The sequence below is a fragment of the Osmerus eperlanus genome, chromosome 3, assembly GCF_963692335.1.
Source record: "Osmerus eperlanus chromosome 3, fOsmEpe2.1, whole genome shotgun sequence".
Taxonomy (NCBI): domain Eukaryota; kingdom Metazoa; phylum Chordata; class Actinopteri; order Osmeriformes; family Osmeridae; genus Osmerus; species Osmerus eperlanus.
The window spans coordinates 4,298,416-4,323,088 of record NC_085020.1 but is presented as its reverse complement, the minus strand read 5'-3'; the positions used below and the strand labels follow the sequence as shown (position 1 = coordinate 4,323,088).

Sequence of the window (24,673 nt, the reverse complement as noted above, 5' to 3'; positions counted from 1 at the left end):
TAATTACAGAAGCAGCCAGTGAACTATACCCAGGTAGATAATAATACCGTCTTTAATTGGCAGGCCTTATGTTTCCTGTATGTTGACTGTCATTACAGAAATAACTCACGGCTGTGAAGTCAATTCCTCTTTATTGTACAAAAATATAATAATACATTTAGGCTATCATTCAGAACATTGTACCACATTTCAATTCTGTGCATACTGTACAGTTCACTGAACAAAATGACATAAAATGACAGCAATTCAAGTTCCGAGTTGGGTTCCATTTAAGTTTCTGTTTCACAGAAAATGGTAATAGCATCTGATAAGTGCAGCTACAGAATAATAATAATATTTTAAGCGTACCTTACAGACTAGACACAATCAGGCTACACTTGTCATGTGGAACTGTTGAAAAGTCTTAAGGTTTTAAAACAGTTTCAATGCCAGTGTCTCTAGGTTCAACTTTAGCGGAGGCTAGAGATGCCCACAAACACACAGAAGGCTATTAGGGGTTTAAAGTGCAAAACCACAAACAAACCAATCATGAGAAGAACCACCTGAGCAATTCTCAAAGACATCTGAGCACAACCTTGCATGAAATAGGAATCTGCACAAGTGATAATGCTACTTTTACTCATTTAGTAATTAAGGATAACAAGACCTCAAGTTTCTCTCCAACCTTTTGGTATTTTTGGTCTAGGCACTGAGCCGTTTGCCAGTCTGACTTGATGAGCCCCAAGCTCTCGTTGAGCCTTAGTGCAAAGTTAAACACTCAAGATGATGAACTGATCTAATGTGTTCATTTTCGCATACACTTTAATCCAAACAGATAGATACAAGGGGGATTTGAACCTGTGATCCATTGATGCACTACCACAGAGCTATACCTACTGTGTCTCCCCTACTTCAGGTCCAGGTATTGAGGCAAGACATCGTTCCAGAACTGCTGGGAGTCAGGGGAGCCGTTGGCCTGAGTCTTCCCAGCAGCCCTCTGCTTGGTCCGGGCAGCCGGCTGGGGCTTCTCCCCCTGCTGCTCCCCTCTCCTGCCAGATGGAGCAGGTTTGGGAGGCACAGTCTGTTTGGCTTTCTTTGTGTCTTTGGATTTGACTTCCTCTTCTTCCTCCTCCTCTTCTTCCTCTTCACCCTCGCCCTCATCCTCATCCTCCCCCTCCTCTTCTTCACCTTCCTCCTCTCCTTCTTCTTCCTCTTCTCCCTTCTCGCTTTCCTCGCCCCCCTCCTTTCCCTGTTGTTCTACCTTGCCCACTCTTTCTTTCTTACTTTCTTCCTCCTCTCCTTCTTCACCCTCCTCTTCCTCAACTCCTCTCTCCACTTCCTCTCCATCTTCTTCAGTCTCCTTTGCCTCTTCCTCTTCACCTGATTCTTCCTCCATCTCTGTGTTTCTTTCTACTTGACTTTTTGTCTTTTCCCTCTCCTCCTTTGTTTCCTCTTCCTCCTCCTCCTCCTCTCCTCCCCCCTCTCCCTCCTCCTCTCCTCCCTCCTCCTCCTCCTCTTCTCCTGCTTCATCTTCCTCCTCAACCACTCCCTTATTGTCTGCCTTCTCTGCCTCCTCCTCCTCTTCCTCCTCCTCCTCTGCCTCCTCCTCCTCTGCCTCCTCCTCCTCTGCCTCCTCTTCCTCCTCCTCTCCTTGCTCCTCCTCATTCCCTTGATCCTGTTCACTCTCCCCCTCTTCCGCACCTTTCTCCTCCTCCTCTTCAGCTTCTTCTTCGTCATTATTGTCATCTTCCTCTTCCTCAGCAGCACCCTCCTCCTGTTCAGTTTCCTCCTCCTCCTCCTGTGCCTCCTCCTCCTCCTGTGCCTCCTCCTCCTCCTCTGCCTCCTCCTCCTCCTCTTGTGCCTCCTCCTCCTCCTGTGCCTCCTCCTCCTCTTTCTCACTAGAATCCTCCTCGTCTCCCTCCTGCTCCTCACCTTCACTGGCTTCTTTCTCCCCTCCTTCCTCCTCAGCCTCACTCTCTCCTTCCCCCTCCCCCTCTCTTTCCTCCAGCCCAGACTCTGTAGCATTATCCTCTTCACTCTCTCCTTCTGCTTGTTCATGTTCTTCCTGCTCCGATCCCTCGCTCTTATCTGATTCTTCGTCGCTTTCCTCCTTCTCCTCTTCATCTTCATTAACTTCACCCTCCTCCTCCTCTTTGTGTCCTTCAGTCTCTCCATCTCTTTCTCCTTCTTCCTCGTCCTCTTCTTCCGCTGCCACAGAAACACTCTCTTCCTCTCCTTCCCCTTCCTCACTTTCCTCACTCTTCTCTTCCCCCTCCTCTTCCCCTTCTCCTGCCTCACTTTTATCCTCTGCCTCTTCCGCCCCACTTTCCCCGCTGTCTTCTATGTCCTCCTCTTCCTCTCCTGCCTGACTCTCTTCACTTTTCTCCTCTTCCTCTCCCTCTTGTGCCTCACTCTCCTCTTTTGCCTCTACCTCACTCTCCTCTGCCTCTTCTTCATCACTCTCCTCGCTTTTCTCCTCTGCCTCACTCTCTTCTGCCTCACTTTTCTCTTCTGCCTCTGTCTCACTCTCCTTATCTGCCTCACTCTCCTCACTTTTCTCCTCTGCCTCACTCTCTTCTGCTTCTGCCTCACTCTCATCCTCTGATTCTTCTGCCTCACTCTCCTCTGCCTCTGCCTCCTCCTCTGCCTCACTCTTCTCCTCTGCTTCTTCTGCCTCACTCTCCTCTGCCTCACTGTTCTCATCTGCCTCTGCCTCACTCTCCTCCTCTGCCCCTGCCTCACTGTCCTCCTCTGCCTCACTCTTTTCCTCTGACTCTTCTGCCTCACTCTCACTTTTCTCCTCGCCACTTTCATCGCTCTTCTCTTCCTCCTCTCCTCTCTCACTCTCCTCTCCTTCCTCCTCCCCTTCTCCCACATCACTGTCCTCACTCTCCTCCTCTCCACCCTCCTCGCTGCTTGTCTGACTATCACTATCCTTTTCTCCACCTTCCTCCTCACTTTTCTTCGATTCACTCTCTTCCTCAGCCTCTCCACCATCACTTATCTCTTCGCTTTCCTCAACCTCACTCTCTACCTGCTCCCTTCCCCCCCCACTGTCACTCTCATCCTGGCTGTCATTCTCTGTTCCTCCTCCCTCCCTCTGGTCGGCCTCTTCCTCCCCCTGCTCCTCATTACCACTCTTCCTGCTGCTGTCGTCCTCCTCTCCCTGCTCGCTGCCACTCTCCTGTTTAGAACTCTCTATTTCCTCTCTTTTCTGTGATTGGTCCTCCTCTCCTTCTGACATCCCACCTGCGGGTCCTGATTGGTCCTGAGAGGTGCCACTGGCGGACCTCTGATCTGAGGAAGAGGAAGAGGAGGAAGGCTGTGTGATGGCACTCTGCTTAGTGATCCTCTCTGTCCTGCTTAATCTCCTTGGCGGAGTAGAGGTGGCCGTGTCACTGCCTGACTGAAAGGCCCTCACGCTCGTCGCTACCTCACCGAGGACCCCCATGGCTGCCCCGGCCACCCCCATGGCAGGAAGCAGGGAGGCTGCGCCACTGAAAACTCCAGCCCCGCTGGGCTCACTCTCCAGGGCAGTGGCCATGTTTGAAGCTGCTGCTGTTCCTGGGAGTGGCGACCCAGTCTTGGTTCCGGTCCCTAGCTCCTGGGAGGTGAATTGGAAGCTGGTAGGAGAGGATGCCTGTGGTGGCAGGGAGGCTTCCAGGGGTTTGGTACTGCCGACGGTGATCACATCTGTTCTCCTGGTCCCCTGTGAGGTGGCGGGAGCCTTTGTGGAGGCTGCTTCGGGGTTACTAGGGTTACTACTCACCACCTGTATGGGCTGGTTCCTGAACTGAGAGGGCTGGCTGGAGACCACAGCGATGGGTTTGCTTTTCACAGGAGCTCGCTTTGAATCGGTCAGCTTGGGTTCGGTCTCCTTAAGGGGTAATTGCTTGGCTTCCAACGGCAGAGTATTGTCCTTGAGGGGGGTGCCGAGTTTTTGTGACGGTTTGCCCTTTTCTTTCTCTGGCATTTGCTTCTCATCTTCCCCTGTTGTTGTTCCGGAAGCTTCCGACTGGCTATTCTTGTCCTCTATATTTTTCTTCTCCTCCTCCTCCGATCCCAGTTTTTTTCCTTTCATCAGAGTTCTAACAGGCTTCTGCCTGTCACCGCTGCCCTTGGGGTTTTCCTTTTCTGCAGTTTTGCTTTTTAATTTCACAGGAATAGAAGTTTTCTTAGACAGCTTAACCTGATCTTTGACTGGAGTGGATTTGACCTCTTGAGTTTGACCTTTACCCTTGACAGGGGTGGATGAGAGTGTTAATGGACTTTTTGCTTTTGGGTTAGTTTTACCCGTTACGGATTTGACTTCTGACAGTTTATTTTGAGCTTTGAGAACTTCTTGTTGCTTACTTTGAACCTTGACCGGGCTGGATTTGACCTCAGTGATTTTACCCTGGACTTTGGACTTGGCATCTTTGGAAGTGACCTTGACCAGCTCACCACCTTTGACCTTGCCTTTGACCTCCACAGGTGTGGATAAGAAATCCTCTGCAGTCTGACCTCTCACCTTCACTGGAGATTTTGGAGGTTGACCTTTTTGATGGCTTCTCTTTTCCGTTTTGGTGTCAGATCTCACTTTCTCCTGCTCCTTGTTTGGCTCGCCTCGTGTGGACATAGGCTTCACGTCTGTGCCTGTCTTCACCTTAGCCGTTAAGCTCGGTTTTGGGATATTGGATTTTGGTTCAGGTACTTTTAGTTGACCACGTGTCGGAGTGTTAGACGTGGACACAGGCAGCTTCATGCGTTTTGATTCAGAAACCTTTGGCTGCGTTTTTGAGGGCGTCCCTTGCCACAGCTCACCTATACTGCCTCCAAGATTGCTATCCTGATTACTGATGTTAGCTTGAACTTTGATCTTAGCTTGCTTCGTTGTCGTGGTGACAGTCTGCTCGACATTGGATGCGCTGTGGGGGCTTTTGACACGTTTGCTCTGAGGGGGCGGGCCTTCAGCTTCTATGGACCGCGGACTGGAGCCAATCAGGAGCTCCGTGGGCAGGGCCTTCCTCGTAGGCAGCCCTGCCCACCCACCGGACTGAGCATGCTCAGAATCCATCTCCGTCTCCTTCACAACTCTCCTCAAGGCCCTTCCTCTCTTCCTCTGGAGAAAGAGAGAGAGGGGGGGGGGGAGTAAGAGAGAAGGGAGGTGAGAGTGACAGATAGAGGCAGAGAGGTGGAAAGAAAGACAGAATCATGAATGGTAAGATGGAAAAGGGAGAGCAAGAGACCGTCCTTACCTGTGCTTGTTAGCCATACACCAACATACCTTCCCCATCTGTCCTTCAGGCACGGTGCCAGAGTCCTCACCTGAAGCCCGTCTCGTCTCGGATGCCTGCCACACAAACAGAGGACAAGGTCTCGTTGGCCGTGTAACTCTAAACCCGGAGCACTTAGTCTGTGTTTCTAACCCTGCCTCCTCTTTCATCTCTTACTGAGCATGTTTGATGCAACAGGCTACATGATTAAAGGACCAGATTCCGCTTGACTACAAAAATAGAGTCAACGTTATCCTTTTCCGATGAATCTCTTCTGCGTGGACGGTGCACGATGCCGTAGGTGGTCTTTGCGATCGTAATCACAGAACGAGAAGCAAAAGGTTAAGGGGAGGAACTGAGACACCTGGTGCTGACATCACGCCTAGGTTTTTATTTTATCACCCTGCTGAATATGCAGATCTTGCTTCTTGACTATGCTGATATGTCTTAATGTGAGGGTAATGAGGTGTGATGTAAAACCGGCCTGACTCATTCATCGTCACGGCAACCTTTTTACCAGGCATTAGCACATGCACATTCATTAAAAATGTGCCAAACGTATTGTCTCATAATCCATCATGCATTATACCTCTCTGGCTCCTGGATAACCCCAAGGCCCTTATTTTGTTTTCATCTTTACTCTCTTTGTCTCACACACAAGAGGACAAACACACACAAACACACGCAAACACACACGACGAACAACCTCTCGCTCAACATGGCCATGGAAACATAGAGGGCCTACAGCTTTGGACATCCCTGCCACGTCTAGAAGCCAGCAGAGTGTGTTTGTGCGTGCGCACGTTTGTGTGTACAGAGGTTAAACTCAAACACATTTGTTTATTGGCAGCAGGACTCTACAGTGCTGGATGTGCCTTGAGGAGATGAATAGCACACTGTACGGGTGAGCATACAAGTGTGACACAGATATAAAGACAGACAGACCGTCTGTCTAATTAATAATTGATGGTTCAACATTTCTTTCCCAGTGTTCCACTGAATGGAAAAAAAAAACACCAAGCAACGAAGAACACACAAACACACACACTCACTGACTCACCCACACACACACACACACTCACTCACACTGCAGCATGCTGAGCAGTGCATATTTTCCTGGAAGAATCAGAGAGCTTGTCATTTCCTGCCCTGGAGCACACACATCCCAGACCATAGCTGACGACCACAGAAAGAACAACAAACTAAGAAAGAGACCAGACCAAAGTAATGGATCACAAGTTTCCCCATGTTACCCAAGCACACCCCACATCCTGATCTTCCATGCTCAGTACTCACCAGATTGAGTAATCTATCACTGTCGTCAGTGCTGTTGTCCTCCAAGGCCTTGATGACCACGGTCCTCTTAGGGGACTGCCTAGCAGTGATGGACTTCCCTGTAAACAGACACAGATGCAACCATGCTGGATTAGAATGTTCCATACAGAGTCTTTCAGTTGCTGCTAAAGCTCTGAGGGAAGGAAGCCTTGTCTGGGCTAGTCTGCTGGTTAGCCATGGGGCCTCCCAGGTTTCTGTGAAAGACGTACCCTTCAGAGTAGGACCCTGCTGCTCTGCTCTGGAGCCATAGATGCCTTGAGAAACAGTCTTGGTTGGTTTCTTCTCATTCGTTTGTTTATAAGAGGGACTTCTGGGGGAGGCCGACAGTAAATGATCCGATGTGTTCTTGAGAGGTGATGAGGGGCTAGCGGGCTCTTTCGATGCAGAGATGGGCTTACTCTTTGGGATGGACCTGGGTGAGGGTGAGGGTCTGGCTGGGTCTGGCCTGGGGAACTGTGTGGACGATGCTGTGCTGTTAGGAGATTTGGGGGAGGGGGAGGATGTTGGACTTGGGGGATCCTTAGAGTGGGTTTTGGAGGGCGGGGTAGAAGGGTCTTTCTGGTTTATCTTCAGGGGGAGGATGTTTCTGGACAGAGTGGTATTGAGGAAGGCAGACGTCAGAGGTGGAAGGTTCTGGAACATGTGACCGAACTGCTCTGCAGAGCCCTCCTGGACACACAGAACACCTTTGTTAACATTACTGGACAGTGAAAGGTTGACTATCTTTGATATATATACTTCAACTTACTGAATATCTTACATTCAACCATCATTGGCTAGATTTGTCATTATATAACTATCAGATGAGAATGATGTGATTCTAGATGACGTAGATGAGGAGGCGAGAATGAAAGGCAAAGGGAGTCAGATGGCTGAGCGGTGAGGGAGTCGGGCTAGTAATCTGAAGGTTGTCAGTTCGATTCCCAGCCGTGCCAAATGACGTTGTGTCCTTGGGCAAGGCACTTCACCCTACTTGCTTCAGGGGGAATGTCCCTGTACTTACTGTAAGTCGCTCTGGATAAGAGCGTCTGCTAAATGACTAAATGTAAATGCATCGGAGGACAGAAAAATTAAGGGATCCTGCCCCCTTGTGGACGACAATAAACACTACAGCTAAAACGTCACTGCTTCTCTACTGCAACACATTTCCTATTATTGTCTCTCCCAACGAGTTGTGGAGACAGCTGTCAGCATCAGCTTTGTTTGAAAATGAATTAATCTGTGTATTAATCTGTGTGAATTAATTAATCTCACCCTCTCCCTGCGCCGTGCCCTGGCCGAGGGGTTTGAGCATGCGGGGACCGTGTGAGGGGCGGTGCTGAAGGAGACCTCCGTCAGCAGCAGGTGGTTGTAGCTCACCTCCACCAGGTTCTCCATAAGGTCCTCTATGACATCATCACTATCCTCCACCAACACTACTTCCTGGTTTTCTGGCGTTCTGGGCGTGGCTAGCACCAGCATGTGACAGCTACCGCAGGCTACCTGTAAACACACGCATGCATACATACAGTTAGGTCCATAAATATTTGGACATTGACACAATTTTCATCATTTTGGCTCTGTATACCACCACAATGGATTTGAAATGAAACAATCAAGATGTGCTTTAAGTGCAGACTTTCAGCTTTAATTTCAGGGTATTTACATCCAAATCAGGTGAACGGTGTAGGAATTACAACACATTTTATATGTGCCCCCCCCCCTTTTTAAGGGACCAAAAATAATTGGACAAACTAACATAATCATAAATCTAATTGTCACTTTTAATACTTGGTTGCAAATCCTTTACAGTCAATGACAGCCTGAAGTCTGGAACCCATAGACATCACCAGACGCTGGGTTTCGTCCCTGGTGATGCTCTGCCAGGCCTCTACTGCAACTGTCTTCAGTTCCTGCTTGTTCTTGGGGCATTTTCCCGTCAGTTTTGTCTTTAGCAAGTGAAATGCATGCTCAATTGGATTTAAGTCAGGTGATTGACTTGGCCATTGCAGAACATTCCACTTCTTTGCCTTAAAAAACTCTTTGGTTGCTTTCGCAGTATGCTTCGGGTCATTGTCCATCTGCACTGTGAAGCGCCGTCCTATGAGTTCTGAAGCATTTGGCTGAATCTGAGCAGATAATATTGCCCGAAACACTTCAGAATTCATCCTACTGCTTTTGTCAGCAGTCACATCATCGATAAATACAAGGGAACCAGTTCCATTGGCAGCCATACATGCCCACGCCATAACACTACCTCCACCATGCTTCACTGATGAGGTGGTATGCTTTGGATCATGAGCAGTTCCTTCCCTTCTCCATACTCTTCTCTTCCCATCATTCTGGTACAAGTTGATCTTGGTCTCATCTGTCCATAGGATGTTGTTCCAGAACTGTACAGGCTCTTTTAGATGTTTTTTGGCAAACTCTAATCTGGTATTCCTGTTTTTGAGACTCATCAATGGTTTACATCTTGTGGTGAACCCTCTGTATTTACTCTGGTGAAGTCTTCTCTTAATTGTTGACTTTGACACAGATACGCCTACCTCCTGGAGAGTGTTCTTGATCTGGCCAACTGTTGTGAAGGGGTTTTTCTTCACCAGGGAAAGAATTCTTCTGTCATCCACCACAGTTGTTTTCCGTGGTCTTCCGGGTCTTTTGGTGTTGCTGAGCTCACCAGTGCGTTCTTTCTTTTTAAGAATGTACCAAACAGTTGATTTGGCCACACCTAATGTTTTTGCTATCTCTCTGATAGGTTTGTTTTGATTTTTCAGCCTAACGATGGCTTGCTTCACTGATGGTGACAGCTCTTTGGACTTCATATTGAGAGTTGACAGCAACAGATTCCAAACACAAATACCATACTTGAAATGAACTCTAGACCTTTTATCTGCTCCTTGTCAATGAAATAACGAACTCCCATGAGGGAATAACATACACCTGGCCATGGAACAGCTGAGCAGCCAATTGTCCAATTACTTTTGGTCCCTTAAAAAGGGGGGGGCCACATATAAAATGTATTGTAATTCCTACACCGTTCACCTGATTTGGATGTAAATACCCTGAAATTAAAGCTGAAAGTCTGCACTTAAAGCACATCTTGATTGTTTCATTTCAAATCCATTGTGGTGGTATACAGAGCCAAAATGATGAAAATTGTGTCAATGTCCAAATATTTATGGACCTAACTGTAAATACACAGGAAAACAAAGGCACTCATTGTCAATGACCCAACAAATATAGAAACACTTCATCACATGGACGTACTGATTGGACGAAGTACTTGAGGAAGCGGGGACACAGCGTTGGTTGGAACTGGTTGGTGAAGTTCTCCACCCCCAGGCCCAGTTTCCCATGGCGACCGTTGCCAAAAGTGTACATAAGGCCTTTCTCTGGAACACAGAAGGACGATTTACAGTGATATAAATACGTACCTCTATATCAGGAAATCAAATCATCTGAGAGATTCTGGCATGTTTGTGTGTTATTTACACACACACACACATACAAACCCAGTGTGCTGGGTGCACCTGTGATGATGGCAGTGTGGTGTTCTCCACAAGTCACCAGGCTGACTCTAGTGTTCCTGAAGTGATCCAGCGTCTGGGGAATAAGGGCCTCAAACTGGAAGGTGCCGAGACCCAGCTGGCCATACTGACCCCGGCCAAATGTGTACACGTCCCCCTCTGAGAGAGAGGACAGGGGGGAGAGAGAGGACAGGGGGGAGAGAGAGGACAGGGGGGAGAGAGAGGACAGGGGAGAGAGAGGACAGGGGGGAGAGAGAGGACAGGGGGGAGAGAGAGGACAGGGGGGAGAGAGGACAGGGGAGAGAGAGGACAGGGGAGAGAGAGGACAGGGGGGAGAGAGAGGACAGGGGAGAGAGAGGACAGGGGAGAGAGAGGACAGGGGGGAGAGAGAGGACAGGGGGGAGAGAGAGGACAGGGGAGAGAGAGGACAGGGGAGAGAGAGGACAGGGGGGAGAGAGAGGACAGGGGGGAGAGAGAGGACAGGGGAGAGAGAGGACAGGGGAGAGAGAGGACAGGGGGGAGAGAGAGGACAGGGGAGAGAGAGGACAGGGGGGAGAGAGAGGACAGGGGGGAGAGAGAGGACAGGGGGGAGAGAGAGGACAGGGGAGAGAGAGGACAGGGGAGAGAGAGAGGACAGGGGGGAGAGAGAGGACAGGGGAGAGAGAGGACAGGGGAGAGAGAGAGGACAGGGGGGAGAGAGAGGACAGGGGAGAGAGAGGACAGGGGGGAGAGAGAGGACAGGGGGGAGAGAGAGGTTCAGGAGGGAGAGAGGTCCAGGAGAGAGCGAGGACAGGGGGGAGAGAGGTCAAGGGGAGAGAGAGGTTCAGGAGGGAGAGAGGGCCGGGGGAGAGAAAGAAAATAAACAGACTTAGCAAAAAATCATAATAAAATGTTCTCCTTATTTCACCCCTCAAAGTTGAATGCTAAATGACTAAAATTACTAAATGAATGAGCTGCACTTCTGGGAGCCTCTCTCTTTTTAACTCGTAAATTATTTTCTTTCAGACATGACTCGAGAGACGAGACAGTCCAGCATGAAATCTACGATCCTGATAAATCAAAGGCTGAGTGAAGGGTAGCAGAGACCTGTGAGCACCACGGTGTGTTCTCCTCCACAGGACACCTGGGTCACCCGGCCCACAATGCCCTTCACCCGCTGAGGGACCCTGTGATTGGTCAGCTGATCAGGGTCAAGGCCAAGCCTTCCGTACCCAATCTCCCCACACGTGTAGAGGTCTCCATTCACTTGGAGAAACCAAACAACAGCATGTTACCTATGACTTCAAAGCAGGTGAAAAGGTTTTGTGAGTGTGTGTGTTGTTTACCTGTAACAATAGCTAAGTGGTGGTAGCCACAGGATACCCAGGCCACTGGCTGGTCCAGTTCCAGCTCTCTGGGTTCTGAGACGTGGTTCTCTTCACCCAAACCAATCTGTCCCACTGAGTTGTCCCCCCACACGAACAACCTCCCATCCTCTAACGTCACACACACACACACACAATAACGAGGGAGCAATGACACACACAAAACACAACAGCAGTATTAAAACATAAAAGCACACCTACACAAAGGACATCTGGAAAGTATAATGAGATTCAATATGACCTGCATGGAGGTGCGAGTTGCCATGCTAACCTGTCAGGGCAGCAGAGGTACTGCATCCTGCCGAGAGCATCCTGATTGGTTTGTGGTCACAGAAGGGCTGCAACAGGTGGAAGGATGAGATGTCTTCACAGTGGCCCAGACCCAACTGTCCTTCCTGGTTGGTCCCAGTACTATATACACCCCCTCGCCCTGGACACTCATAGAACAAAGCACATTAAAAACACACACACACGTCTAGTTTCCCAGTCAGTTTAACCCTGGTCTTGAACTCAGAAGCCATCCTTTTAGTCTAGATAAATACTCAATCCATCTAAGAATCTGCACCAATATGACACAGCTCTCATTTACACACACTCCAAAGACTCAAATCTTTCATTTGTTATGTCATAAGCTGAGCGGATCTCTTACATGTGCACACGACTGTGTGATCTTTCCCACACGCTGCCAATTTCACCTTTTCAGACCTCAAAGCTGAAAAAAGATGGAGACATTTTCTGTGTTTAAGGAATGAATGACTGAATGAAAAAACGAATGAAAGAAGAAACTAATAGATGAATGAATGAGTGACCTTTGACACTGGTGGGTTTACTAATGTTGGGCTTAGACCCCAGGCCCAGTTGACCCCAGGCGTTACAACCGAACATGAAGAGCCTGCCATTGCCTACAAATAGCAGAGGAAAACATCACAATGAATGAAATCTGAAATTAAAGAAAATAAGTCTAAACTCTTAATTATAGTCAGGTATGAGAATAGAAGGTACGTAAATATCAAGTATATATTCTAGCACTTGGTTGGCTGAACCAATATTATTTGCTTGCTGCATGGTGGCCCTCTAAATGTTCAATAACACTCAAACAATAATGTATTCAGTAAGCACCAGTGATGACAGAAGTGTGTTCTCCCCCGCAGGATATTTGCTGAGGATGGTCATCCTTCAACCAGAATTTACAGGGTGCATTATCAGCAAACTTGCTCTTTCCAAATATGAAGACAGCCCCTGTCTCTGTGGGTAATAAGAATCATGAAGAGAGAACGTTGGTAGTCTCTGACGCAGGCTACATGGTGAGTGACAAAATGACTTAAGGCTTTCACTACAGATGGCCTTAGGCAAATCCCAAGACCAACTGCCGGTCAGCTTCCATTCTATTTACGTCTCAGGGAAGGCCAGGCCGGCTTTAGCAGATACCATCAAGCATGCCCATAAAATCTTTTTATCGTATACCAGAGTAATACTCCTTATATCTAAAGTAGAACGTTTCAGAATAGCTTTCGTACCTGGAATATCAGTGTCCGTTTGTCCTGTCATCTCCCGGCCCACTTAACCGGCTCACCGGTGACATATTTCACGAACCATGTCTGTCACCAGTTGTCAACTTTTACCGGCGTCGCAACTCATTGTATCCCTCGTTTTGGACACCCGCGTTGGCCAAAGCGATGTCTACACACTCATGGCACTAGGGTTTCCGCTGAGATAGTAACCGGATGTTCCTGGGATATAAAACATGCGACTGGCGAACCTTTTCTGCCACATACGGATTCTAGACTTAAGCCCCGCCCATCACAAACAGCTTGATGATGACACGCTGACAGTAAAGTTGTCTGGGCTCGTGAGCATTCTGAAAGACCTACTCTCTATTTTATTACTGGCGTTCTAAGATAGCCTGCCATGTCGTTTAAAGTATTTGCTGTAAATAAGCACATTATATGTGGCCTGAAAACTCTCCAAAACATCCGTGCGAGAAAGTTTAGGTAAGAGAACGTCAACGTCCACACGTGTGCTCCAAGTGGAGTGTAGTTTACACATAAACTAGGTTGCTGGTTTGTCAACTGCTGTAACTGTTTTTCTGATCAGTTTGCATGGTGAAATGCTTATATATGCTGTATTGTGCATGGCTTCTCTGTGAGACTTTTTCATGACATGTCAAAGCTAGCTTGGTACTGTGTATAATAACAAGTGCGAGTCTTCTTAAATTTGCAGCATCGGTGCTGCAGTCCTTGGTTCTGTAAATTTAAAGGGTCGCAGTTTCCTGACGTTGAAAGATTTCAGCTCAGATGAGATCAGACACTTGCTATGGGTGTCAAGTGACCTAAAACACAGGATCAAGCATGAAAAACAGGTAAGTACCATGCCCAACCCAAATATATTATTTAAATGATATGCTTCTGGCCTGTCTGATCTTGGCTGCAATATTAAATCTGCGTTTGGGTCAATTGAGGTCGCTAGTTAGCTGCAGAAGCTAACTGTCTCTTTCCGTTTCAGTACCTTCCTCTTCTTCAGGGGAAGTCGATTGCTATGATATTTGAGAAGAGGAGCACCAGAACTAGAATGTCCACAGAAACAGGTGCCAGATTATGTCAGGCCTGAGTCTACGTGTGGCTTCACTGAACTATAATCTTGGTTTGGGTTCATGAGAAATGCTCAAATACGCGGTACACTGACTCCATACAGCCCATGGAAAGGTGTATTGGAGGTTTGTGTTTCAGATATTTGAGAGAAATGTTTACACGGATTAGGCTTCTCTATGGGGTCAGAACCAAACTGAATGGGGTTGGGAGACAGGGCTGTAACAGGACACAATACAACTGCTGCATGGACAGTCTGTGCTCTCTCAACTCTCTGGCTCTGGTCTTCTGCCTTTTTCTATCCACGCTATTATATTATTTCATCAACAAAGTCTGTCTCTCCAAAAATATCGCATAATAATTATTATATAATAATAATTGCATGCTGAGAAAGCTATGTGCTGTGTTATGCCTGTTAAAATCAGATTAATACGTACATAAACCACAGAATGAAAATCACTGCTGCCATCTGACCAGCAACTGTGTTGTGTTGCATTGTTGTGATGTGTTATGGTGTGTTGTGATGTGTTATGGTGTGTGTTGTGATGTGTTGTGGTGTGTTGTGATGTGTTATGGTGTGTTGTGATGTGTTATGGTGTGTGTTGTGATGTGTTATGGTGTGTGTTGTGATGTGTTATGGTGTGTGTTGTGATGTGTTGTGTTGTGTTGTGATGTGTTGTGATGTGTTATGGTGTGTTGTGATGTGTTATGGTGTGTGTTGTGATGTGTTGTGTTGTGTCTGCAGGTTTCGCTCTGCTGGGAGGCCAGCCCTGCTTCCTCACGTCGCAGGACATCCACCTGGGAGTGAATGAGAGCAGCACAGACACGGCCAGGTCAGCCAGGCACAGACACACAGACACACAGACACCTCCCAGTCAAATCACAGATCAGTTATACAGTACCGTGCTGGTAAGAGATATGCAGATGTGCTCTGTCTTTCAATCCTCCATGTGTTTGTGTGGATTAGGGTTCTGTCTGGGCTATGTGATATCGTCCTGGCTCGGGTATACAGCCACGCTACCCTGGAGGAGCTGGTTAAAGAAGCCTCTATCCCCATCATCAACGGCCTCTCAGACCTCTACCACCCCATCCAGATCCTGGCAGACTTCCTCACCCTGCAGGTACAGACACCATCTCCATCTCCAGATGTACCTCTGATATGGGTACTCAAGACAACCACATCGCAGTTATTGACTGATGTTATCACGTTATTTGTGGATCCATTTTGAGATTGTGTTTTCTTTCACAAACCATAACTATAGCCATGTAAAAAAAATCATTTTTAATAAATAAATGGAGGGGCTGAAGGTGTGATGCAAGAACACTGTCTGTGCGAGGCTCTCCTGAACAGACACACAAACACTCAATTGTCGTTTTTTCAAATAACCTTGTGTGCAGGAGCACTACGGTTATCTGAAAGGGCTCACGGTTAGCTGGATCGGAGATGGCAACAACGTTCTCCACTCCTTCATGATGACCGCTGCCAAGCTGGGCGTCCACCTCAGGATCGCCACACCCAAGGTCTGAACCAGGCATGAGAAGATTTCTCATCATATCCACACTTAAATGAGGATATGCCCTCTATAGACCTAGAATAGACCTCAATTTTATATCAGTTAATATGGCAGCTTTTCTGTTCAGGAAGCCTCTTGGTAGCGTTAGTATGTGATGACTTTCGATGCTAGTGTTCTGAATTGAAATGCTGATTACTGAGCAGTGAACCTGTGTCTCTCAGGGTTACGAGCCAGACAGCTATGTCATTGAGGAGGCTCAGAGACTCTCCAAACAGGTGAGAAGATATCTAATTTCCAGTTTATTTCATACGTAGCAACATTACACTCCCATCAATACAGCCACTTGTGGGGGGGAAAAAGATGATTCTAATCACGGTCAAATTGGATTTGTTTTACGCTTATAACCTCTTTGTATTGTAAGTAAGCCATTACACTTAGGACATTGCTTAAGCCAACTGTTTACTGTATTGGTCGGCACTGCAGTTATCGAACAACACCTCTCTGTCTTGTCTGACTCGTGTGTCTGACGTGCTACCTGTCTCAGCACGGCACCAGGCTCCTGATGACCTCTGACCCCATGGAGGCGGCCCACGGCACCAACGTCCTGGTGACGGACACCTGGGTCAGCATGGGTCAGGAGGAGGAGAAGAAGCGCAGGGTCAAGGATTTCCATGGTTACCAGATCACCATGCAGGTACACGCGTGTGTTTGTGTTGCTTGAAAAGCCAGGTTGACAAGTCCAGCCATGTCAAAAATAATCCGTATCTGATCCTGGTTTGACCACTCGTCTGTGTTCTGGTTGTGTCCGCTACAGACAGGAAGTGTGGCGAGTCCTGACTGGACCTTCCTGCACTGCCTCCCCAGGAAGCAGGAAGAGGTAAACGATCAGGTGTTCTACTGCCCACGCTCCCTGGTCTTTCCTGAGGCGGAGAACAGGAAGTGGACAATCATGGTGAGCACTATATCTGAAAGAAAGAGGAGAGACACTAGGGATTTTCATTCATATATAATCCAGTATATTCAATCAACATAGGAATCAATCAAGACAGACTCACCATTTTTCTTCAGTTATGCAATTCATAGGTGGGATTAAGGAGAACATATTTAGTGTCCTTAATATCTGTCCTCTCCAGGGTCTGATGGTCTCTCTGCTGACTGATTACGTTCCACAGACGCCTGCACCCAGTTCTTAACCTCAGTAGGTCGATGGATTTAACCCACAGCGGCAAACTCTGGATGTTCCCATACACATTTAAGACTCTACAGAACATGGTTTTGTGTTGAATACTGTTGAATTAAATGTGTGTTGTTCAAAAGGCCAATCTATGAACAAATAAATGTGCCTTGTCATAATTATGTTGTTCTGTAAGGTGATTAAGATGTTTTTCATGTAGGATACTTTGCTGTTTGTTGACTAAAAAGAGTGATATGAAAACGATGAAGGCTGCCAGAGGCTATAATGAAAAGATTAGAACGCGAGGGTTCGAGCGCCATCAAGTGGAGGGAAGCTCGATTTTGAACAGTTATTTATGATTGGCTGCGCTCGTCGACGTAAATATGCGGGAAGCTTTGATCTTCTTTGGTGGTCCATGGTCCTGATTCTGAACCGAGGCATAAACTAATATATCAGTTGATTTAGCTCAGACACAAGAATAATGAATTAACGTTAAACACTTTTTAATACAGTTTATAAAACACATTAGGTTACTTTCCATGATCTAACACTTCAGCGCGGTGGCGGAAAAAAACTTTCGACTAAAACCTGAACTTAGAATATAATTTACAGGGCAATGTTACATATCCCTGCTTACTACAACCATTACAATGTAGTATGCTCAATTATTTTGTCATAGTTCACCCTGAATCACATTAGACCACCCACGGACAGAGGAGGGGGACCAGGGAGCAAGGAGGGAGAAGACGAGAGTTGAAGTGGAGGGTGAGACAGACGCCATGATTGCACCCGAGAGCTGCCCGTATGGATTTCTTAAAGTGAAGGGAAAAAGATGAATGGAGCTAGTTTTACGGATTTAACAACTATCGGAAGTTGTTTAATTATTCTAGCGTCTAAGAAGAGGCCGTTTTTACTGTTTGTATGAGATGAAGCACCGCTACTGCATTGTTCTGGAGGTGAGAATTGGGAGAATTCTGTGGACAATGGAGAAAGTTTTCACAGTGAGCTGGTATTTTCCTCAAAATTGGGATTGGGTGGCGCTATGTTGGGTATGGGTTACGGAGAAGATTGTATTGGAAAACTATCGGAAAACGTAGAAGAATAAATTAATTATTTACTTTTGTTATCACTGACAAAGTGGACAGTGCATTCATTGTAAGCAAAAGATTAGTCTGCGACCAATGTCGAATTATTGTAAGCGGTCTGAACTAGTGGAGGTAGCTACCACGTTACTACATAGTAGGCTACTTACCACCAAAGGTAGGCTACATCAGTGCTGATTAATAAGTTATTCTCTGTTTCTGAACATTAAAGGGGCACATAGGCCTACTCCGTATGTAGACTACAATCGACGATATCATTTGACAAAACATGTTTATGTTTTTGTTATTTAGCTGCTTTGCTGTAGTTCCGAAACAAATGAAGGTTGATCATTTATAAACGCTATAAAGTAGGGTGCCCACTATTTTAGTAAATTTGAGCTGCTAGTTGGAAACGCGTGAGTAAACATCCAGCTTGTTTGTAAAACGGTTTATGTCATGCTTCGGGGATGTTTATTATGCACTTCCGCTAAATGTGTTCGCTATGGAAATAAATTCAATGGTTTTAAACTTCGTAGGATTGTTTTGCGTTTTTGAAGTTGTAACCCTGTCCCCTCTCTCCTCCCATAGCGTGTTAGTGTTTGTCATGTTTTCAGTTTTTTTAAACGAAAGCCTACCTGTTCCCCTAAATCGCGTCAGTGTGCTGTTTTTTTTTGCTGGCGCTGCCTCAGCCTCTCATCACAACTTCTGTACTTTCTCTCTCGGTCGGTTGTAGGCCTATTTTAATCCCATCTCCTCTCTCTAGCCTCTCAGTATGCTGCCTCTCAACTGGCCCAGCTCTAGCACCTTACCATGAACTCCAGCCGTAACTGCTCAGTCCAGGACCGTCATGGCGGGGGCGGGGGCGGCACGGTGGTCCTTGAGTCGGTCTTTATCGTCACCATCACTCTCCTGGCCTGCCTGGGGAACCTCCTCATCGTAGCCACCCTCTACCGCAAACCCTACCTCCTCACCCCCAGCAACAAGTTTGTCTTCAGCCTGACCCTGTCCAACCTGCTGCTGACTCTGCTGGTGCTGCCCTTCGTGGCGGTGAGCTCGGCGCGGAGGGAGTGGGTTTTCGGAGTGGTGTGGTGCAACTTCACCGCTCTTCTCTACCTGCTCATCAGCTCTGCCAGCATGCTGACTCTAGGGGCCATCGCCATAGACAGGTGAGAACTCATGAAGATAGTGATATATACACACAGGAGCTTACACTGAAGCATTGTCCTTTCACCTTATTAGTGGAGCTGGTTTACCACAAAGATATTTAGTTAGCCTATACTTAGAATCTCAATTAACATTTGTTTTTTTTGTGGTCAGGTTACATTTTTGTCTCAGAAAGCGTGTTGTCGTCCTTACACATGTACAGGAGGTCATTTTATGTTTGTAGTTACAGTCCACACAAATAAACCTACTTCATGTACCAAGGTAAGGATTAAGATAATTAGGCCCTATCACTCAATCTTCTGTTTTCTCTGGCCCTGGGGACTTACAGAGACCTTCTGGTTCCAGAAAATTGCATTAGCATGAATAGAAAGCACATTATTTATAGAAAGCTATCCAAGTGGTAATTTCAGCTGTCTGACATTACAGTGAATGCTTCTTTTGTGTTTGTCCTTAATTGGTGAAGCCCTTGTGAGCAGTCACAAGGAGCATGGAAGGTTACTGGAGAGAGCAGTGTTCTAGACAAGCTATTTAATGTAGCCGTGGCTCTGACTGTTAACTCATTCATCATTTTTACTTCTTTTACCTCTGAAGTGCCTCTTAGTCAATGTCAATTTTATCAGTGGCATTATTCTACTGCCCAGGCAAGCCACTACTGTTGACTTCATTATCACTGAAGTGGTGCAGAAGAGGCTTGGAGCAAGCCTGCTCTAGCCTGTTCCTGGAGAACCACCATCCTGGAGGTTTTCTATTCATACCCAGTTGTAAATAAATAGATTTTGTTGTATCAAACAGCTAATTATTCTAATCATGTGTACTAGATTGGGGTTGGAAGGATAAATAAGAGGATGGTTAATCTCTGCTAACACGGCTGGACAGCCCTGAATTAGAGGATCTGCATTTTTCACACTCAATGTCAATATAGACTCAGTGTAACAGACTCAGATTTAGCCTATACAAAGTCCTTGTTATTAGTCTAAGATTAGGCCTAATCCTACGAGAGTTTGTTTTGGCATTTGCTTCCACCTCTTCTTAGTCAGATTCAACACGAGAAAAAGAAAGAAAACCTCTTCTCTCCTACACAGCTGTCACCAGTCCAGTCAGATCAATGGTTTTCCTGGGAAGGTAGCCTTTGAACGCATGTATCTCTCCTCCCTGCAGGTACTATGCTGTGCTCTACCCCATGATTTACCCCATGAAGATCACAGGGAACAGGGCCACGGTGGTTATTGCCTACGTTTGGCTGCATTCTCTGGTGGGCTGCCTGCCCCCTCTCTTCGGCTGGTCCTCCTTCGAGTTCGACTGCTTCAAGTGGACCTGCGTGGCGGCCTGGCACCGCGAGCCAGGCTACTCGGCCTTCTGGGTCACCTGGTGCAGCCTCCCGCCCCTCCTCGCCATGCTAGTCTGCTACGGCGTCATCTTCCGCGTGGCGCGCCTCAAGGCCCGCAAGGTGCATTGTGGGACGGTGGTGGTGTCCCAGGAGGATTCGGGGAACGGCCAGAAGAACGGGCGTAAGAACTCCGCCACCTCCACCTCGTCCAATGGGAGCAGGAGGAGCCTGGTGTACGCAGGAAGCCAGTGTAAAGCCTTTGTGACCATCTTGGTGGTGGTGGGCACCTTCTTGGTGACCTGGGGGCCCTACGTGTGCGTGGTGTGCACGGAGGCGATGTGGGGGCAGGGGAGCGTGTCCCCTGGGGTGGAGACACTGGTGGCCTGGCTGTCATTCTGCAGCTCGGTGTGCCACCCCCTCATCTACGGACTGTGGAATAAGACTGTGAGGAAGGAGCTGCTGGGCATGTGCTTTGGAGACCGCTACTACAGGGAGTCGTTCGCTACGCGACACAGGACCTCCCGCCTGTTCAGCATCTCCAACAGGCTCACAGGTACTAGTGGAGAGGGGGGTTGTTGGTTTGGTTGGGGTTAGGGGTCCTGGGGGGTTGGGGATAGGGGTGAGTTTGGGGTACTGGGGGGATTGGGGGTACTGGTACTTGGGTCTTAGTAATGTAAAAGCAGTGTCACCCCCTAATGTCTTGCAGAGCCTAAAAGACTAGTATTACTGTATTTAATGAACATATCATGTATGGAATGTATTTTTATTTGTGAAGATTGGAATTAATGTAGGCTGTAGGTATTGCATGGTGTTATTCGTTTATGATTGTTTATGTCACACTCCCTCGAGTGACTGTTGTTGTGTGTTGTTGTCGTGGTGATATGGCTGACCAGTGTTGTGTACCCCGCAGACCTGGGCATGTCCCCCCATCTGACAGCCATGCTGGTGGGAGGCGGCCAGCTGGTGGCCCCCGGGAGCAGCACTGGGGACACCGGCTTCAGTTTCACTCAGGACTCATGTAAGTGTTACACAGACAGGAACGTCCTGTCCCATCTGCTCCTTGTTTGGTTTGTTGTTTTCCTGTTTGTTTTGCTCTTGCTCCATCACTGTTCCCTGTAATGTGTTCCACAGTCTTATACGCCAGTCTGTCAGTGACAAGGCTATGGAGATGAACTGATATGTTTGAGGTGAACATTCCTGTCTCTTACCGATGGCCTTGCATGCGTAGTCACGTTCCCTCATCCCAACAGGCTTCGTCCCTGGTGAATATCTACTAGGTATTAGTCCACAGGTGTTAAACGTTTCCAGGAATTTCTGGAATATCATGTCAATCTCTAGTGTGCGATCCAGTCAGGGAATTTAGTTTGTCTGATGTGGAGCCCAGCCCTCCCAGACTCCAGTTTCGTGGCTCATGTCTGGCAGAGCGTGTGCAGTCATGTGGAAGGCAGCCACGGGGACGATGATGTCAGAGAGACGATGCCCCTCACTGGCCTAGAGATCACACATGTCCTCATCACCCTCCCTGCACCCTCTCCCTGTCTGCATTGAGGTCAGGGGCCTGACGGCATAGCGTTAAAAACAGTTGCTTATATACTTATTGGAATGTACTAACAAGCTGGAACTAATCGGTGCATACCGTTAGGTTTGGGTCTTTGTTCAGCCTGTGTGACAGTGTGCCGTTTGTGGAACTCTGGGTTTGCCAGCTGTCGTCCTGAGATCTGCCTGCTCTCCTCCAGGTACAGATGTGATGCTCCTCGATAACTTCTCTACCGACGGCACCTCCCACTCCAATCACCATGGCAACTTGTCCGGGAAGAGGCGGAGCTCGGTAACCTTTGAAGACCAGGTGGAGCCGCATTCCAAAGGTACCTGACCTCCCTCACCTGGGAGAGAGAGAGAGAGGGAGAGGGAGAGGGAGAGAGAGCAAGGGAGGGACAGAGAGAGGGATAAAAGGGGGAAGGGGAAGTGGGCAAACATTGAACCTGAGAGAGATGAAGAGGGTGGGACGGACAGAGGAAAAAGGGAAGTTGTTTGGTCTTTGACTAATAAGGGACAATTCCAACAACTGTACCCAGCCCCCCAATTTCTGTGAAGCTTTGTTGTTTACTGGTCTGGATCCAAGAACGGGAATTACCAGATGGACAGTTCTCTTAACAGTGTTTGTTCCTCCTTTCTAGTTACTGATAGAGGGGATTTCTGTGTATTCTGTTATTAAGGTGTGAAATGCAGTGTTAAAGTGAGCATGTCACAGGTAAATAAAACTCTTGGAGTGGAGGCCAACGTCCATTAAATGGTGTCAAAACAATGAGCTTGGTAAATAAACCATTGTCAGTTCATTTTCACAGCAATGTGAAAGATTGCAGGGATAAGAATTGCCAGACAATGCTTGCCACCATTTTATGTCATCAGGTGGCCAGGAATTATATACACTTAACAAGACGTGTTGGTTTTGTTTGCCTCCAAAAACAATACTGAGCAACATTATCCCTTTTGGCAACACGTACACTCAATCCCTTGTGCTCGTTAATATTCCTACATTCCAGTGCTGTTCTCCCTCATCCGTCGATTGGTCAACTCACACAACCTTTGTCCTTCCTCAGCTGACCTGGTCCAGGTCCAGGCCGAGGTCCACAAGTCCCTGGATACCTTCGCCTCCTGCCTGGCCCAGGCCATCGAGAGCGACGCCAGGCTCACCCTCTTCGGGGGGGAGACCCTCCTGCCCCCCGGACTGTTTGCGGCGGCGGCGAGGGCAGCGCCACGGGGCCCCCGGTACCTGGACGGCCAGAGACTGAGGCTGGAGAGCATCGATGAAGGGATCGTGAAAGACGACAGAGAGGAAGGAGAAGAAGAGGAGGATGTGGAGGAGCTGTCGGCCTGAAACGCAAAACAAACCTCTCTGACTTCATACCGTTGGGCATTGTGTAAAACATTGTGTAAACATTGTGTAAACACGTAAAGGTTTACAAGAAAACGTCAACTTTTTGTGTATGAGCTATTTCACAGTGTTTTTACTAGCAAAACAGACACTGAATGCCATGGTTAGTTGTCAGTCCCTAGCCATACCCTTACATGGTTTTGCCAACGAGTTTATGAATGTTTTTTTTTTCCTCTCATAGAAGTAGGCTATCAGCAGATTATCCTTAGCCTAAGACTAAGAGACACACATCACTGGCAAAAGGTCTAGTCTAGTGTTAATCTGTGTCCGGAAATGGCTCTAAAAAGATTATAGTGTGTTGGACATAGTGTATGCCATATATTGAGTGCCTTGCCAGTAGTTATAATCGACTTAGGCTATACCTCATATTGAAATAGGAAGCCTTTACTACTGTATATAACTTTGTTTTAGTCCTCTTATTCCTTAGTTAATTTCCATGACATTGCCGGCTCATGGTGAGTTCCATAATGCAGTGTGAATCAGGTGACAGGAATACTGATTGACAGCAACACGTTACTAGAAGCCCCTACATACAAGAGGGGTTTACAGATGCATGTTTGTTGATAGTAAAGCGAGTGATTCCGCTAACCATCAACAACCTCTGTAAACCCCCTTATCAGGGTAGGGGAGCTCTCCAACTGAAACTACCGCTTTCAGTTTCTGTTTGTTGTCACTGGTTGCGTGTAATGCATTTGGAATGCCCTCAGGACCAATAGGATGGGTCCCTACTTTCCACATGTGAAGACATGCCCTTGACTAGACCTCCATATGATTGCACTTGAAGACACACCCGGAGCATGAACCCCTGTCCTCTGGTGCCTCGAGCGGAGACAGGGAAGGTCACCTCACAAGGACTCAGCATGGGTCCTGGAGGGAGCAGGATCCACTGAGCTTTGACAGACCAGAAGCCTGAATATTAGGAAATGTGGAAGGATATAGATGAAGAGTTATGAGAAATAACAGGTACCGTGCTGATCTGAGAACATCGAACACTTGGAACACACATCCCTGAAAACGTGAGCTAGAGTCAGCGGTGGATGAAGAATTTAAGAATTGTCGTTACGTGTTCCTTGCAGGATTCTCCTCAGTGCCCCCCCGCCCCAGTGACTGTCAAGTAAACAACCACATGTGGTTCCAAATCCCTATTGGTGCACCAGTTCACAAACTGAAAGAATCACTGTGTTCGCTACAGTAATTGTGTGTGTCACTGTTATACCTCAGAGTTGAGTGGTATATATTTGTAATAATGTGTGTGTCACTGTTAGCATAAGGTACTGCATTGTGAGAGCAAATGATACACCAGAATAAGGTATTATACACGTTTGATTTTTTTTACTGTTAATTATCTTTCTACTGCTCTGTATTAAAGTTTTTTGGTTTGTTTTTTACATAAGTTAAAGATGAATACGATGTTTTTGCTTTTTGCATCGGAGCGGGGGGGGGGGGGGGGGGT

The 24,673-nt window shown here is 47.4% G+C and overlaps 3 protein-coding genes across 3 annotated transcripts; 2 read left to right on the top strand and 1 right to left on the bottom strand.

The window, feature by feature from the left end:
* Window positions 1-886: 886 nt before the first annotated feature.
* Window positions 887-13,156, bottom strand: rpgra (retinitis pigmentosa GTPase regulator a). The gene is given in 16 exon segments (XM_062456217.1): window positions 887-1,060; window positions 1,523-5,060; window positions 5,063-5,080; window positions 5,217-5,311; window positions 6,531-6,628; window positions 6,779-7,238; window positions 7,824-8,051; window positions 9,816-9,940; window positions 10,079-10,234; window positions 11,162-11,320; window positions 11,401-11,550; window positions 11,711-11,869; window positions 12,089-12,151; window positions 12,249-12,341; window positions 12,559-12,684; window positions 12,957-13,156. Coding segments are annotated over 16 exon segments (5,673 nt in total). The 5' UTR covers window positions 12,988-13,156.
* A 105-nt stretch (window positions 13,157-13,261) lies between these two features.
* Window positions 13,262-16,882, top strand: otc (ornithine transcarbamylase). Its single transcript, XM_062455654.1, has 10 exons — window positions 13,262-13,430; window positions 13,660-13,798; window positions 13,942-14,023; window positions 14,770-14,857; window positions 14,992-15,145; window positions 15,423-15,545; window positions 15,760-15,813; window positions 16,083-16,232; window positions 16,353-16,490; window positions 16,672-16,882. The coding sequence occupies exons 1-10, from the start codon at window positions 13,348-13,350 to the stop codon at window positions 16,729-16,731; spliced, it is 1,071 nt and encodes a 356-aa protein (XP_062311638.1). The 5' UTR covers window positions 13,262-13,347; the 3' UTR covers window positions 16,732-16,882.
* Window positions 16,883-17,454: 572 nt separating this feature from the next.
* On the top strand, window positions 17,455-24,613 carry gpr161a (G protein-coupled receptor 161a). Its single transcript, XM_062456640.1, has 6 exons — window positions 17,455-17,668; window positions 18,558-18,960; window positions 20,117-20,838; window positions 21,196-21,303; window positions 22,022-22,150; window positions 22,886-24,613. Exons 2-6 carry the CDS (start codon window positions 18,605-18,607, stop codon window positions 23,161-23,163), a joined length of 1,593 nt encoding a protein of 530 aa, XP_062312624.1. The 5' UTR covers window positions 17,455-17,668; window positions 18,558-18,604; the 3' UTR covers window positions 23,164-24,613.
* The last annotated feature ends 60 nt before the right edge of the window (window positions 24,614-24,673 follow it).